Source organism: Festucalex cinctus, chromosome 1, assembly GCF_051991245.1.
Source record: "Festucalex cinctus isolate MCC-2025b chromosome 1, RoL_Fcin_1.0, whole genome shotgun sequence".
Taxonomy (NCBI): domain Eukaryota; kingdom Metazoa; phylum Chordata; class Actinopteri; order Syngnathiformes; family Syngnathidae; genus Festucalex; species Festucalex cinctus.
The window spans coordinates 56651790-56668010 of NC_135411.1; the positions used below are offsets into that span (position 1 = coordinate 56651790).

Sequence of the window (16221 nt, forward strand, 5' to 3'; positions counted from 1 at the left end):
GGCGCAAAAGTGCTGACATATACAGGTCTTTGCATCATAAGTGATCCTATCTCAAGAGTCCTAAGATCCAAGTGAAGACCTGATCCATGTGATAAGAGCTTTATTTGAAATATTACATATAAAAACGACATACAATTTGTCCAACATGTTAACAAGGATTTAAAAACACTTTCATTTAAAAAAAAAAAAAGAAAAAAAAAAAAGGCCCAGAATTCATTTAATCATCTCCAACTATGGACACTTTTTGCGGGCAGGAGAACACATACGCACGCACACACACACACTAATCTGACACCTCCATCTTCTCTTGTTTGATATTCTCTGCAGGAAAACAGGGGATATGTTCAGTCACATGATGTGTTTAGTCGTTTCAACAATAGACAGACATATGGGCAAGTGTGGTCACCTGCTGTCTGTTCTTCCTTCATCCTTTCAATAACGCACTTCTTAAGCTCCAACCCGATGGCTCTGGACAGGGGCGGGGGCACAGCATTGCCAACCTGCCAGGCGCCGACGACAAGATGGCAATTAAAGCCCGATTCTCTTTAGTGTGGCTCAATATGCCAGTGCGGTTGCTCACCTGTCTGTGTTTGTCCAGGATGTTCCCGAAGAAACGGTACGTGTCGGGGAAGCCTTGCGAGCGCGCGCACTCCCTCACGCTGACCACTCGGTGCTGCTCGGGGTGCAGAACGCGACCCTGGAATAAAAAAATAAATAAATGGTAGTGCCAAAAATAAAAATAATAATAATAATAATAATAATAAAAAAAAAAGGCTTGTGTTTGGTCTTTTTTTCTTTGAACCTGTTTCCCCATGGGCTCAGGATTGGTGACGGTGGTGCTGAAGAAGCCGTCCCACTCCAGCCTTCCGTAAAGTCCCGCCCAGTGGTTGTGGCGGTTTCCCGTGTGAGGCAGACACCACGGGATCAGCGTGTTGAACTGCCGGTCGGCCGGATCGCAAGGCTTTCCTGCATAGGCGCGCAAAAGCATGTTAGCGTGCTGGTGACTTCATGCAAGAGTCTTCGAAACCCAAGCTCACCTCCGGCACAGGTGCAGACGCCTCTGAGCGCGCCCGTGCCGCTGCGTCCGTTCTTCTTGTCTGGGTGCGTGTAGCGCAGCCTCTTGGCCATGGTGCCGTCCTTCAGGCGCACCTCGATGTTGGGAAGGTCTCTCCAGTCTGAGCCGGGTGCCAATGGGATGTGGCGCATGCGGCCTTCCACCAGAGCACTCATGTCCTATACAAAATGCAAGTTTTATGTTTTAGGGCAGTTATAGACTTTTGTGATTTAAAAAACCCCAAACATTTTTCATGTTGGTATGATGCTGTTTCAAATGAATTAAGTGTACTACCAAAAGCATGTCATGACATCACTTGCCAGAGGCAGAGAGTAGATGTGAGCTAGTGAACATTTCCTTAGTGAGCATTACAGTCCGAAAACATTTCCTCTGGTTGCATGCTTACCTTGCAGACGTGATCCCTGAGGATGGGCTGGTACTGTGTGCCGCGGATCTGCCTCTGGAACCACGACTGAGGCTCGCCGTTGTAGGAAATCTCCAAGGCGGTGGCGCCATTGCGGATCTCAGGCAGGTCAGACATGGTGTCTCGGACTGTGATGGTTCTGTAGATTCCGCCGTTGCCGCTGGACGCAAGACGCCGTGTTACAACGCCATTTGATGATGAGTGTAGCGCGCGTGAGAGGTCAAACTTACCGTGTGACGTTGCTGACGTATTTCTTCTCGTCCACCACCACGCTGAGGGAGACGGCTCTGGGGGCAAACACGTGCAGAGGTTCCGGATAGCGAGGAAGCTTCTCTCCGGGAGCGGCGGCTAGGATGATGGCTCTGCGGCGAGTCTGGGCCACGCCGTACTGACCCGCCTGATCACGTGACACAATGAACAGCAGCAAACGCACCTCATGAAAGGATGATCTCACGTAACTTGACATTATTTTCTAATGACAGTTTAAAAACCCTAATCCTCAAAGGGATGACACATTGAAAAACTATCATAAAAAGGTTGGAGCACAAGGACCGCGATTAGTACACAGACCACTATGTGTCAATAAGTTGCATCGATGCTCAACAATAATGTAATGAATCAATGTTAGCTTATTTAGTATAGGCAACCATTACTAGTTACAACTAGGGCTGGACAAATTTTGCCTAAATAAAAAAAAAATAATAATAATTAACTCAAACATCCCATTTTGGCTTTGTGTACGAACTGAGGTCTGTGATGGTCATTCCCTCCAACTCCCTGCTAATTTTCCGTTGTTATACAAAATAGCAGTGGTTATTTTTGCCATGACCGGCAAATTTCCTGCTAACGTCATTTTGCTGGGCCTGTTGTAAATCGTATATTTTACCATGATTGGGCTGTCTCGCGTCACCCCCTTTATGTCACCTCAGTCAATACACCAAAAAAATAAATAAATTGCGAGACGTTCTGTCTTGAACCTATTTTCAAGAGGTTTGCGTCAAAAGGTTCATCAGAAAGCTTGCTGAAACACCTGATAAAGACATCAAGCATTTTTAATTAATTCCGAACCTAAATTAGAGCATGCTGTATGCAAAACAATAACACGCAATAACAAAATAAATTAAGAGGCGATCAGTACCTTAAATTTAAATTAAAAGTAGAAATAGACTTATTTAAGAAATAGTTCTCCGAATTGACTATTATCTCTGTTTGGATCACAAATCTTGGCCGCGGTGTACGGACCCATGACATCATTAGTAGGATGCGATTGTTCTGACTAGGGGTGGCCTATGTTCAATTTCGTCCTGGACAGTCACCTTATGGTGTCTTTCGACTTGTATTGGTTGCTACATCCATTTACTGTATATAATTGTGAAGTGACGTTGAGGCGAGGAACTCTGGGTTATTTTGAGGCAGGTTTCCGAGATGTGCTGCTAGCTAAAGTCTACTAAAAACACGTTGGCTAACGATGCATTTGTTCTAATAATTATTTTCATAAATTATAATACAAATTCAACTGCTGGGAAACTAAAAATAGAGACATCAAGGATGTTATTTTGAGAGAAATCTCAAAAATTGACATTTTTGTCCAAAACATTTTTTTTTTTGTCACAACTGGAACACTAATGTCGTCTACATGCGGACCCTTTTATCGGTAGTGGTCTGTTCACAAACATTTAAAACTACATATTCAATAGTTTATAGTGATCTTTTCAAATACCGTAGTTTTAAATTCATGTATACTATTGTGGAGTCTTAAAAATGGAAAGGGGATTATTCACACACAATGCCTAAAATATTGGAAGTATCAAACCAATCGTCTGTATTAAAGGGATGAGGATAAATGTACCTGCAGGACGCCAAAGGTGCACTGGTATCCCATTCTGACGAGACAGCGCAGAGTCAACTTGAGGACCATGGAGCTTTTGAACGACACAAAGTTCCTCACATTCTCCAGCAGGAAGAACTTTGGTCTGTAGTAATCACAGTAACTACAAGACAGGCAGCCAAACGTTAGCCAATCCTCATCTATGTGGTTTCATTTTGTGTTTGGCTTGTCACCTGAGGTAGGAGACCACCAGCGAGTTCTTGAACTTTGAGTAGGTGCGCGAGTTGAAGCGATTCATGCCGCTGAAGCCTTGGCAGGGCGGGCCCCCGCAGAGCATCTCAACGTCCCCCTTCTGTGGCAGCTTCTGGCCCAGAGAGTTTGTCTTCTCGCCCGACATGACCAGCTTGAGCAACACGTTGCAGTCCTCGGTGAACACGGTGGTGCCCGGGTTGTTGAGCCTGAAGGCCTGAGCCGCCGGCTCCCACATTTCGATGGCCCACTCCGTCTCGGAAATGCCTTCAAAATGAAAAATGGACCTACACTTGGTAACCTGTTTGGGTTAGAGCATTTAACCGTGTGGGAAGGAACTCGTACCAGCCTGGTGGAAGCCTTCGGAGAGACCGCCGCAGCCTGAGAACACGTCCAGGGTGCGATATTTATGGACTTGCGGAGTTTGCGTTTCAGTGGGCTGTTCCGTGGTTTCCTGAACGGTGGAGGCTTTCCCTTTGCCTTTACCTAGGAAATAAAAAGATGTTATATGATTGGGGTTGTAAAAAATTAATCTTATCATATCAATAATGATTTAAAAAAAAAAAAAGTTGCCTGAAATCAATTGTAGAGGAACTTTTAATAAATGCATGTTTTCTATACTCTACCTTTTCCTTTACCCTTTCCTTTGCCTTTGTGTGTGGCAGAGCGAGCGTGGTTTGGAGGATCCTCAAAACTTCTGCTTTTGGCATTATAAGCCTACAAGACAACATTAAAGGAGACATAAAAATTGACTTTCACAGCTACTAATATGTACTCGAGTCACTCTATTTGGATGTTATGTCAGAATGTTTAAGACACCTGAAAAATTGTACATTGATGGGAATAATTCATCTTAAAGCATAATTGCCCCAAATTGTGAGTAAAGATGTTACTAAACGTGGTGCGCACACAATACCTCCAGGAAATAGAAGCGGTCAGGTCCCCCGTTGGAATAGTCTTGAACCGGCTCATTGAGGTCCTCTCCGTATTCGACTTGGCAGCGTCCGAGCACATCTGACATGTTGACCGTGACCTCCTCGTCGCTCCAATACAGTTGATTGATATCAGTGTGGTAGCTGGCTTTCACTCCTTTGAGGGTGTTCTCAGGTCTTAACAGGAAATACATTCATTTCTATTTGATTTTATGTTTTTTTTTTAATGTAAACAGTCCAAGAAGAGCATAAGAGTCCATCTTTTACCTGTAGAACTTGTAGAGTCGCAGTTTGACTTCTGCCAAGTCAGCCTTGCCATTGCTGCGTCGGTGACAGAAGATCTCCTTGATGCGGCCGACGCGGAACGGTTCCGGGGCATCCTGGTTGGAGCCTTTAATGTAGTCCGAGGACTTCCTGTAGTATTCCGGATACAGGTCCTCATCCACGTCCTCTTTCCTGTGGGAGCGTTTCACCGGGCTGGCTGCTTTCACACTAACAGCAGAGAGAAGACAGTGCACGAATCGTGACGATCAAAGCAATTTCTAATATCTGTAGAGGTTCATTTGTATGATCTGCAATTTTATTTGGGGTGGGTGCAGTAGCAGCAACATCAACAGCTCCTAAAATGAGCTGTTTGTATTTCTGAGAATCTTGAGTGTCACCTGAAGTTAAAGGCCTCGGGCGGCATGTAGACACCATCTCCCACCCTGAACTGCTCGCCTCTGAAACAGGCCAACGCGTAGAGCGCCTTTGCGTCGTGATTTTCATCCAGGGGCTCAAAGGCGCAAGGCTTTTCCCGCTCCTCGCGCTCTTTAATCCTCATGCAGCTGCTGCAGAACCTATCAAAACAAAAGAAGGAAATTCTGGGATTAGAGTGGAGGAACGTTATCTTGTGAATGGAATAAATGCTTGCTTGCCCTCACTTGAACTTGCAGTCATCTGACGGCGTGGTCTTGGGCGGCGACTCAAAGCGAGCAAAATCCGTGTCGTACCAGAACTGATAGAAGAAACTTTTCCCGTCGTCTTCAATCACCTTGACGTCAACATCCATCCCTCCCTGATGCGCAAAAGTAGCAGTGAGCATAGCATAAGATGAAGACTGTCCCCCTACTCAACAGAAGCAAGGTGGACTTACCTCCATGAACCAGTTGTTGGAGGGGGCCTTGTAGGTGACATCGACTTTGCCTTGGATGTAGCTGAGCGACATGTCCTCGCACTCGTCCACCATGAGAAGCTCCAGGGGGTCAGACGACTCGCCGAGCACCGTTTGTGTGCCGCGGAGAAACCAGTGGGCGTGAAACATCTTGCCGTTGTTGTCCTCCCACATTGACGTGATCCTGGAGCACAAGAAAACATTTGAAACAGAAAGTAAACATTACAGCACAAGTTCATGGACAATAGCAAGACTCACATTCTTTACCCTCTATGCAAAGCAAACGTAATTGTACTGCAACTTAACAAGTCATGCATGTGAATATACTGAAGCATGATCTCATGATGCCATATCCCTGACACTATTTTCTTACAGAATATTAGTGAATGTTTTTATGACGCAATACTGCAGAGTGCTACTTTTGTTTTTTTTAATCACTTTTTGTCGGTGCATTTGGTGGGGCTGGAACAGATTAATGGCATGTTTATTAATTTCAATTGTGCAAACTTGTGAGGCAAAGCACTACTGTGCAAGTGTTTTAAAGCCTAATCCAGACTAGAAAACTCAAGTATTTAAAATCTACTTTGAAACCCTAATGCTGACATACAAGTCCACAAGCAGCAAAGTTGTTAAACATTACCTTCAAAGAACAAATAAAGCTGGGGAACATGAGCAATAACTTTTAATACAGAATAAGATGTCAGTGGGATGATTGTATAAAGTAATAATGCAAACAAATGTTTTTCTTGCCACAAATGCATGGACAAAAACAAGCAAACAAACTAAAGAACTGTGCTGTACCTTGCCAGATACAACGGAGTAGCCGGATCCTCTGAGGAAACGGAGACACAGTCACCCACCGCCAGCTCTTCATCATTCACGTAGACCTTTTTGTAGTACTGCTTTTTGCCCTCGCACTGAAAACAAGAGAAGACAATCACTGAGTCATTTGTGACACACTTGAGTGCAAGAAAGAAGCAGCCCGTACCTGAATTGGCTCGCCGACCCACGTCAGCTTGCACTGAGTCTGCTTCTTCCTCTTCACCCGAGATGCTTTCTTACTCTTTATGGGGACATCTTCCTCCTCTATGTTCTCATCATCCTCAGCCTCCTTCACGGCCAGATTGGGGCATCTGGGGGGTTGACAAATGAGGAAACATCTTCCATTAATGATGGGACAGGTTAAGGTTAGGAACACCGTGCGATGAAATAGTTTTCAGGGGTGGCATGGACGTCGACCTACGAGGTGGAGGTTGGGTAACTTCCAGGGGACCCTAAGTATGTTGTTTTTTTGTTTTGTTTTTTTTTCGTGTTGAAGCTCAATCCCAGTTTTGTCTAATTTACTACAAACAACAAAAAGGTGGTAAGACAACATATTTGGGCATCACCCAATTGTTTTGATGTTTGCTGTATATGTAGGATAAGCTGCTCAACATAATTTTGGTTCCAATGCTGGGGGTCCTCCATTTACCAAGACCATTCCTAGGGCATTAACAGACACCCAAGTTTAGAATTAACATTACAAGAAAGCCTTGACTACCAACTGACTGCTGAAAAACTGCCACCTAGGCTTGCCATCTTATGCCACTGCCACATGACCAAGTATTCTTATGCCACTACACAAACTACATCATCCTTTGTTGACTCTTGCTATTTCAGAATAGTAGTAATGTGTGGTACTTCTTCACACTCACCTCCTTTGCTTACACGCCTGCTTGCTTTTTCCACTTCCTCCAAATTTAATCATGTCCTTGCAGGCAGCACACTTGCCACAGTCAGGAGATTGGCAAACCTAAAAGAGACCAATGTAAAGACTTCCACATTCCATATTGATATACAGCTGCAGAGTCAGACCCGGTCCACAGTCTTGGTGTGGCAAAGGCTCACCTCGCAGACGCCGCAGCGCTGCCGTTTGGTGGAGCTCTCCTTGTCGTCCTGCTCGAGCTGCTCCGAGAAGAAGGCATCAAAGATCAGGTAGACCAGCTTAGTGGTGGTGGCTTTGGTGGGACCCTTGCTGTCCTTCTCAATCTTGGTGGGGTGACGGATGGCTTGCCGTCTAGCAGCTCGCCTGGTTTCAATAGAAAAAGACCATTTGCGTTCAGGTATTTGTTATTTAAGACCTAAAGAGCTGCTGGTGGTTGTGTTAAATGTCAAGATGAATCGATTGGCCAATCATCTAAAGCATCCAGCCATGCAACATGTGAAAAGTGACAAGTGAAGCTGTAAAATGAAGAGTAAAGCAGGACAAACGCATACTGATAATTGGGGATTTTTAAACTACATACACTGGGATGGGTACCGAAGGCGGTACAGTCCGATTTGCGTCGGTATTACTGAGCACCAATTCACATGAAATGAAGCAGCACCATGTTTCAGTTCTGAGCTGGGTTTTAAACTCAGTGCGCTGGCCCTTTATGTTCTTGAAAAGCAACCACACAATACAACAAAACATTGCAAAAAACATTTGTTTTAAAACAAAGAAGGGTAGTCATGGTAACTTGGTTTCACTTTCAGCAACTAAGATCTAAAAGGCTTATGAATCCACCAGAAAGGAACTTTTTGGCTACAATGCGACAGAAGATTCACGTTAAGGTAAGCTGTTTAAAGATACAACTGTAAAAGAGAAAACCTTTAAAGTAGTTAATGGCCACCACATTGTCATCCTCGGCTGCTGACCTGATGAAGAGCGTGTTCCGTTCATATTAATTTCTGAATGCAGGCATTAACTGCCTGCACTGTTCTCCTTTTTTGGGCCACTGTGAATAACGGAACGGCACATTTGAAAAACATTCTGATTGAAGAAGAGCGCTCCTTGGAGTGTATCTCCAAACTCACCCACATGTGCTGCAGGAGTGCAGTGCGAGTATGAATGAAACCTATCATCAGCAATTCTGTATTTATTCTTCATATTGCATTTTAAATCTTTGGGTTTAACAAGCGTGTGTCCCAATTGTTTAGAAGCATAATTAATTCAAATGGACTACTTTAATCTATAACAGGTACAAAAGAGTATCAGTTTAGTATACAGAGTTCAGACCTCACTATAAATGCAGTAGACACAATGAACACCTCACGACCTATTAGCAAGAGAAGGTAATAATGCTCATGAACGATCAGTCTATGCTTGTAATATTGCACAAAATTCTGGAGTTAACATGAGGTTTTCCAAGTAATTCAAAGATTTTAACATGAACAACGGCAAAGTGAGAGGGTGTAGACTCCAAATTCAAAGACCATCATGTACTAGTTTCCATGGCAACACTGGGCTGATCACCTGAACCTTCGAAGCACTATCCAGTCTGCTACATGTGCTCTTAACGTGATTTATGCCATCGGAAGCTATTCTTTCAGCAGCCACATAAAGAGCTTCAGCCAAAACGCTGCTTTTAGTGAGCTAATAGCCCTTATGTTTGTGAGAGGCGGACAGAACCCTTGCTCTGGATAACATTACATTTGTGTGGGTGTCGCTCTGCGCCACACAGCTTATGGAGTGACTTGACAAACCACATGGCACAATGACACTAGTGCATACAAATGACTATGTGAAGCCATACAAAACATGAGCATGGATTTTTTTTTCCACATCACACAAGCCAATAATGCATTCAGGCCTACCTACCAGTACAGCAGCATGCTGCATTAGGAAATGTCAGAGGAATGGCAGATGTTAGCGAGTACTTCAAGCCAATAATTATTTCCAAGAAAAGCTACAACTTTAATATCAGGGGCATTTGGAGGAGCTGCAACTTAAAAAGGCAGCCAAGGCGGAGCCCTCGCATTAATCAAACTGCCGTAGCAAAGAAAGTCATACCTTTTGCCCAGTGTAACGCCGGCCAGCTTGATGAGGTCACGCATGCAGGGCGTGACGATGATCGGCTGCTCATCCGAGTCGCCCGCCTCGTCGTAGCTCTCTACCTGCTCCACCACAAACTGGGCGTGGCGCAGCAGTGTGTCCTCAGTGAAGCAGTTGAAGTTGAGGCCTGGCGGCGGCACCGTGGTCTGAAGACACGGAAAGAAGCAAAATGTCCAGTTACAATAACAGTCATTTCCGTTCAGCATTCGAATGTGTAGTTCCGTAAAGGGCAAGGAACCATATTTGTAAAATCACTCAACTCATCATAAAGGTAGTAGCAGAATGGGGATTTGAGACTGCATCAAATTCAGCAGTCCCCCTCATCCTCACCTCAATCCTGTTGAGAAGGTCCTCATAACTGGCGTCCGGATTCTTCTGGAGAAACTCCACCACAATTTTGCTCATGTAGATCTTCTCCTGCATCAAGGCAAAGATTGGAGAGTACTCCTCGCTGGAATTCATCAGGATGTAGTCGGCAAACGCTGGCCAGAGAGAAGAAACACTTAATCTCCATCAGACAGGAAAAATACCATTTCGGTCAAAACAACAAGAACAGTTGCAATACCAGTGGTGAACCCAATGAGAGCTCTTTCTCCTCCGTCAAATCCAGTAATCCACCAGGCATTAATGGGGCCAAGTTTCTTTGCAGGAACACCACCTCAAGACGGAAAAGTAATCAATTAATGCCAACATATTCACTTACACCTGTCCTCCACACTATTAGGTATGCTGGTGCAATCTATTGAGCTTGACATATTAACAAAATCTGACACTGTCAGAGATATGCAGTAGTAATAGTAGTAGTACAACAGCACTGCATCAGACTGAGCAACAGTTTGTCCCTTGGGCAACTGAATTCCAAAAACAGTTAAAATGTTGCCCCTTTAAAAAAATGAAAGATAAAAACTGAATTAATGTCAATATTAAATCAGTATCTGGGAGAGGGTAAAAGAGGAAGAAAAATAAAAAAACAACAGAATTTGTTAATTGCAGTAACACACACACATATATATATATATATATATATATATATATATATATATATATACACACACACACATATATATACACATATAAAAAGTGAAGAAAAAAAAAAGTATAAATACTTAAAAATTTAAACATTTTATAATTGCAAAAAAAAAAAAAAAAAAAACTAAATTTAAAAACTCTTTGAGTGTGCTCAGATCATGCAGATGTGCCTAATCATGTGTCGCATGAGAGTACATGAATGGACATGCCAACGTGGTCTTTACCATCCAAGCAGGGGTTGTCGTCATAGATTGGTTTGACAACACAACTGAAGTAGAGCTCCACGTTCCTCTCAATCAGTCCAGCGTCAAAGGGACAAAGATGGCCATGCTTGTCGTAGATACTGCAGAAGGATTTTTCTTCAAATAGCGAAACTAACGATTTCTTATTTACAAGTCAAACTGTGTGTCACCTAAAGTTTGTGATCCTGTGCTGCGGCAGATCTTCGTAGCTCTCGAAGCCGTCCTCGTTCGAGTCAAACAAGGAGAGGCGCTCGTCAGTCAGCATTTCAGGCTCGTCTAGCTGAAGACACGACCACGCTGGCTTTCACACATCATTGAAAGGCATCAAAATAAATGAAAACATTCACACTCACCGCAGTGTCTGGATCCCCTTGAAAGAACTTCAGGTCTGAGTCGTCCAAATATTGCCTGCAATCTGGACATTTGGGAGGCGGAGCCTAAAAGGCACACAAAATGTGAGACTAGCAAAATTCCTTTTGTATAAATTATCGACAGGTGCAATTCACTTTTTGGGACACTTACTGTATAAATGGGAAAGACACTCAAGTCATTAAAAAAAAAAAATGCAAGAGAAGGAGATCTTTCCTCAAATACTCTACGTGTTTGAGTTAAAGTGTTGCAGTATGAGTAACTTGTGTGAAATAGATTTAAAAGAAGACATGGAAAATTGACAATTGTCGATCGAGGTGTCATTTCACAACGTGCATTTTGCTGCAAGAGTTGACCCTTGGGGCATCTGATGATACCATGTGATTGAGATGCTATAAAAAGGGAAAATTATGGATACTGTGGTGGCTTTTAACATTTCCTGCGAGCTGCTCAAATTTTTTTGCAACCCTGTAAGAGATCATTTCTTTCCCCAAGAGGAAAATGCTATTACATGTTACCTTTGCTGCAGAAACTGTCTTGGTCTCAGGTTTGGCTTCTTCAGGAACAGCCCTGTCAAAGTCAAGTAATTTAGAGACAAATTCAAGGAAGCGCCATCTCGGGATGTTTGAGGAACTTACTTGTCATCAGACTCCACTTTTAGACGCTTCTCCTGGGACTGGGGCACATTTCGAATAAATGATTAGGCTGTTTGAAAAAGTGAGTTGCAGGAGGAGGAAATAAGACAACTCACCTCCTCAGCACCATCTTCCTGTTTCACTTCAGTTTCTCCATGTGTGGCTTCGCCATTCAGGTCTTCAGACTTACGTTTTTGACTGTAAAATAGGTGTTTTTCCACACCAAAAGCACTCAAATGAGACAATGTACACTCAAATTATCATATATCCTGAAATACAAATATATATGTAATTAAAATTGATTTTTTTTTTTGCATGTTGCTTGAATTGTATTACTATTTAAGCCGACAAACATTCAACAAAACATTCATTGATATGGTCACCTAACAATGTATGTTGGACAACTTAAAAAAAATATCAGCGCCAAACGCACACTTTGGAGAATATCGACATGATGGTTGGTTGCTTGCCGCCACTTCTCGTCACCCTGGAACTGGCTGGAGACTCTGCGGTGTGGGGATCAAGAGTAAAAGCTCAAAATAATACACTAAAATTGGATGCATCGTAAAGAAAAGTGCTTTGAAACAACTTTTGGCATCAGCCTTGCTCTTGCGCCCTTTCCCTCGCGCGCTGGGAGATTTGACGGCTTCGTCGTCCGCTTCAACATCCATGCTGCCGTCCTCTTCTTTGTGGGAGCCATTACTAAGGCCATTTGCTTTGCCGTTGGACTCGTCGCCGTTCTCCAGATTGAGCTCCTTTCCCAGCAGGGACTTCACTTTGCAGACATAGTCCTCCTGAAGAGGAGGGTAACAAAGAACATGTGAGACACAATGTTACAAGTTACGGTACAATAAAAAAGGGCTCACCATGGAGATTTCTGAGCTTTTCATCTTTTCCTCGAGGCTGCTGAGTGCGTCCTGAATGTCGGCGTGCAGAAAGTCCTGCACCAGCTTGAGCTTCTCCTTCACGTGATCCTGGAAGGGTAATTTGAGACCACTGTTAAAAGTCAAATGATTATGAATTATGTAGACAGTGTGCAACTGTTGACTAAAACATAACTTGAAGCAACTGACGCAAATTGGAGAGACGATTAATGTGGTCACAACTAGTTTCCAAAGTTGACATTATGAGCTTTAATCTTCTTTAATCTTTTTTTTTTTTTAAGTCCCAATTCACACATTGGAAAACACATACAAATTCATCGTCTTTCGTGATTGTTTCGAGTGATCCCGCACCCTTTAAATGCATTGAAGTATTCAATTTTTTTATTGCACGATTCTTGAAGAAATCAGCAAAAACTTGCTGCATTATACGGAAAAGGAAGCAGGGCTGTCCCAGCAGAGCAAAAAAGACAAATGAGGTGCACAGTTTATAGGTCACAACCTTTGTGACACTGGAGGTACGCAACTGTCAACAACGGACAGACGCTCTTGCCAAATACAGAAGCACTGCTGTTAAGTGTCAGCAAAGGAGGCTGCGGTCGAGATGAAGTGTAGAGTGGTGCTTTTTAATCACAAAAGATTAATTAAACCTGCTGAAATGAAAAACTATACTGAATGTTTTAATGTTAAACATTACAGTGAATATGCCAAGACATTCACTTGACACACAATGATCCGTGAGGTGGATTTTAAGGACTTAAGCTGAGCAAATAGAACTCTCAAAAAATCACACTTTTTAAGTTAGGTTTTTGCAATCCACAAAGGTGGAATTCCCAAATACTAATTATGTAATTCTAACAAATACTGTGCTGTCTACGTAGTTTCCTGACAGACTTCAGCACGGAGCGTGTTGCGTATGCGTGTGACGTCAGAACGGAACTCCGTCGTTACATGAGGACCAAATATATAGCGTATCCCTAATTGACATTATTGCTTATACCGGTGTGAATTTAGTATTTCACAAAACAGATATAGGAGTTTCGCAACTTATTGCTGTTTATTTAAAATCATATAGGCACGTTCGAGGTCTCCTGTGCGGCTGTGACAAAAAAAATAAAATAATTGTCTTTACAGCTGGAGTCCAACTCACCTCGTCTGAGGATCCATCTTCGTGCAACACCTGCAGCCTTTTAAACGAAGATGAGAAGAAGGGGGGGAAAAAATCAAGTCAAAACCACGTTAGCTCATCTTTTGTTTACCACTGTCTATGAGACTGCTCATAGTGGCGCCAAATCCTTCCCCACACACACGCGCGTTGACAGGCTGGGGCGCTAACCAGCATGCTAACGTGCCCAATGGGACGCCACGGTCAAGTGGCGACATACTAACGACAGCAACAGTGAGGAGGCAGTAGTCAAGCTTCGCTACAGCCCAATAGAACTCAAACAATGACCGGGGGAATAACTGTACTGAAAAGTAGCAATGTTTGAGCACGACGCAGAACGTTAGCATCCATGTTCTACACGGATCCGTACCTTTTCCTGACATCCTCTGGCAACGACAGGGAAGTCCTGGCTGGCATGACGCTCGGCGGACAATAAAATCAAGGTTTAAGAGCGTCGGTTAAAACGGCTTTAAAATAATGTTGAAAGCGGAGGCTGAGCGTGCGAGAAACACAGAAGACAGCGATGGTGCAGCTCAGCCGTATGTGTCGTGTTGTGGAATGGGTGCTAGAAAAGCAATTGGCGCGCCTGGGCCGTCTTTTCGCGCGGAAACCTGGGCGTTTCGGACTGTACCACTCCACAACTCTAAGGGTAAGACACTTTCAAAGTAATGACGTGTGGACTTCAATGCAGGGCAGTTTGCTATAAAACTCACCAAATATTAAATCTGGCTTATGAAAAATAAGATATTAATGTTTTCGTCTCTTTATGTATGGTATAATAGTCTTCATTTTAAATCAGTAAGACAAGTCAACCCCTTGTTTTTTTTTATATACGGAAGTTGAGGACGTCAGAGCGTGCGGAAATAGACAGAATATTGCTGGGCAATTTTTACCAAAATAATTGTTCATCCAGCCTCACGTTTTGGATCAGAGTTGTGGCAGGGCATGCTAAGTTTTGGAATGACTGGTTGGAGTGTGTTGATTTAAAAGATGCAAAAGGGAAAAATGGCCATAATACGTTTTCCTTTACGTTCATGTTGATGGTAATATCTAATTTTGCTGAAAGTTCAAAAATAGCTAGTTTCCTTTCATGAAGAAATCAAGGATGAAGGAAATCAGAAAGTAATCACGTTTGAGATTCGAAATCAAATCTTGTGAGTCACCCAAACTCAATTTAGCCATGAATGTATATTTTACAATTGTTCGTTTGTTTTTGTTTTTTGAATATAAATAGTGAACTAAATGATTCATGTTTGTTTTATGTGTATATTTTTTATGGTATATACTGTATTGGGAAAAACAACAACAATTTGCAGCACGCAATACAACACACAAATATTAACACTTGTTATGCAATATAATCCCTGATTAAATAAAATAAATAATACATATAATATAATTACAAATAATAACATTTGTATCGAACAGTTTTTATATAATATTTTCATTATATTTATACTTTGCTGTATTATAATATGGTCTAATAAATTCTTCTTTCCCGCAGACACAGGTCCATACATGATACAAGCAAAAAATAAAAAAAATAAAAACACAACACAATCACAAAGAAAACATAATAAAATGTACTAAACGGTACAATTAAAATGTATACAATAGTATTGCATCAATGCAGTCTAGCCGAGAGGTAAATCTACAACAGTTTTTCATTGGGCTGACAAAGCTTCTGTTGTGTGAGTCTCTGACCTGTCTAGTTGACAAATAAAGCTAAATATTAGCTGTCTTAACATTTTGGCACGTCCGCCTCCCAGTACTGAGGACGCAAGATTGAATCCAGGCTCTGGCCTGAGTTTGCATGTTCTCCCCGTGCCTGCGGGGGTCTCCAGGTGATCCAGTCTCCCACATTCCACAGACATGCATGGCAGGTTAATTGGGTGCTCTGAATTGTCCCTAGGTGTGCTTATGAGAGTCAATGGTTGTTTATCTCTGTGTGCCTTGTGATTGGCTGGCAACCAATTCAGGGTGTACCCTGCCTACTGGCTGACGTTGGCTGGGATAGGGTCCAGCACTCCCGCGACTCTTGCGAGGAATAAGTGGTTAAGAAAATGGATGAATACCACGATGCCATCATGGAACTTGAAGCAGGAGCCAAGTAAAGAAAGAAAGAAAGAAAGAAAGAAAGAAAGAAAGAAAGAAAGAAAGAAAGAAAGAAAGAAAGAAAGAAAGAAAAAATGTATGAGACATTTTTTTTGTGGAAGCAATTGATAAGTGCTGCCTGTACTGTTGTCACACATTTCCCCCTCTTTTTTTTTTTTTTTTTTTAAATCATACGGTATTCTCTCGATCTTTTCCTATCTTGGAGCGCAGTACGTAACCTGACCACCAGGTGGTAGCGTGACATTAGAATTTTTTCTCCTTGAGGCGTGACCATTTTACCACGAGTTTGAGC

General features: G+C 42.7%; 1 protein-coding gene across 2 annotated transcripts; it reads right to left on the bottom strand.

Annotated features, from left to right (window-relative positions):
- Positions 1-83: 83 nt before the first annotated feature.
- Positions 84-14414, bottom strand: dnmt1 (DNA (cytosine-5-)-methyltransferase 1). 2 transcript variants are annotated; one of them, XM_077496279.1, is made up of 35 exons: positions 14185-14414; positions 13800-13836; positions 12635-12742; positions 12358-12562; positions 12202-12274; positions 11885-11966; positions 11772-11809; positions 11652-11703; positions 11118-11201; positions 10935-11044; positions 10747-10865; positions 10059-10151; positions 9824-9975; positions 9452-9639; positions 9260-9274; positions 7528-7708; positions 7335-7432; positions 6629-6773; positions 6442-6557; positions 5623-5824; positions 5411-5544; positions 5150-5326; positions 4755-4979; positions 4472-4664; positions 4182-4272; positions 3901-4041; positions 3540-3822; positions 3328-3469; positions 1709-1875; positions 1461-1638; positions 1038-1233; positions 803-966; positions 581-697; positions 407-500; positions 84-321 (listed from the first exon to the last, which is right to left on the bottom strand). In XM_077496279.1, exons 1-35 carry the CDS (start codon positions 14229-14231, stop codon positions 284-286), a joined length of 4485 nt encoding a protein of 1494 aa, XP_077352405.1. In that variant the 5' UTR covers positions 14232-14414; the 3' UTR covers positions 84-283. The 2 variants fall into 2 exon arrangements, with proteins under 2 accessions (XP_077352405.1, XP_077352411.1); XM_077496285.1 differs by lacking the exon at positions 9260-9274.
- Positions 14415-16221: the final 1807 nt, after the last annotated feature.

Coding starts and splice junctions, on each gene's coding strand:
- dnmt1 (XM_077496279.1), bottom strand. CDS start 14,231: ATGCCAGCCAGGACTTCCCTGTCGTTGCCAGAGGATGTCAGGAAAAG. Junction 4,273..4,471: donor ACCGCTTCTATTTCCTGGAG/GTATTGTGTGCG, acceptor GTTGTCTTGTAG/GCTTATAATGCCAAAAGCAG. Junction 501..580: donor TCCTGGACAAACACAGACAG/GTGAGCAACCGC, acceptor GGCGCCTGGCAG/GTTGGCAATGCTGTGCCCCC.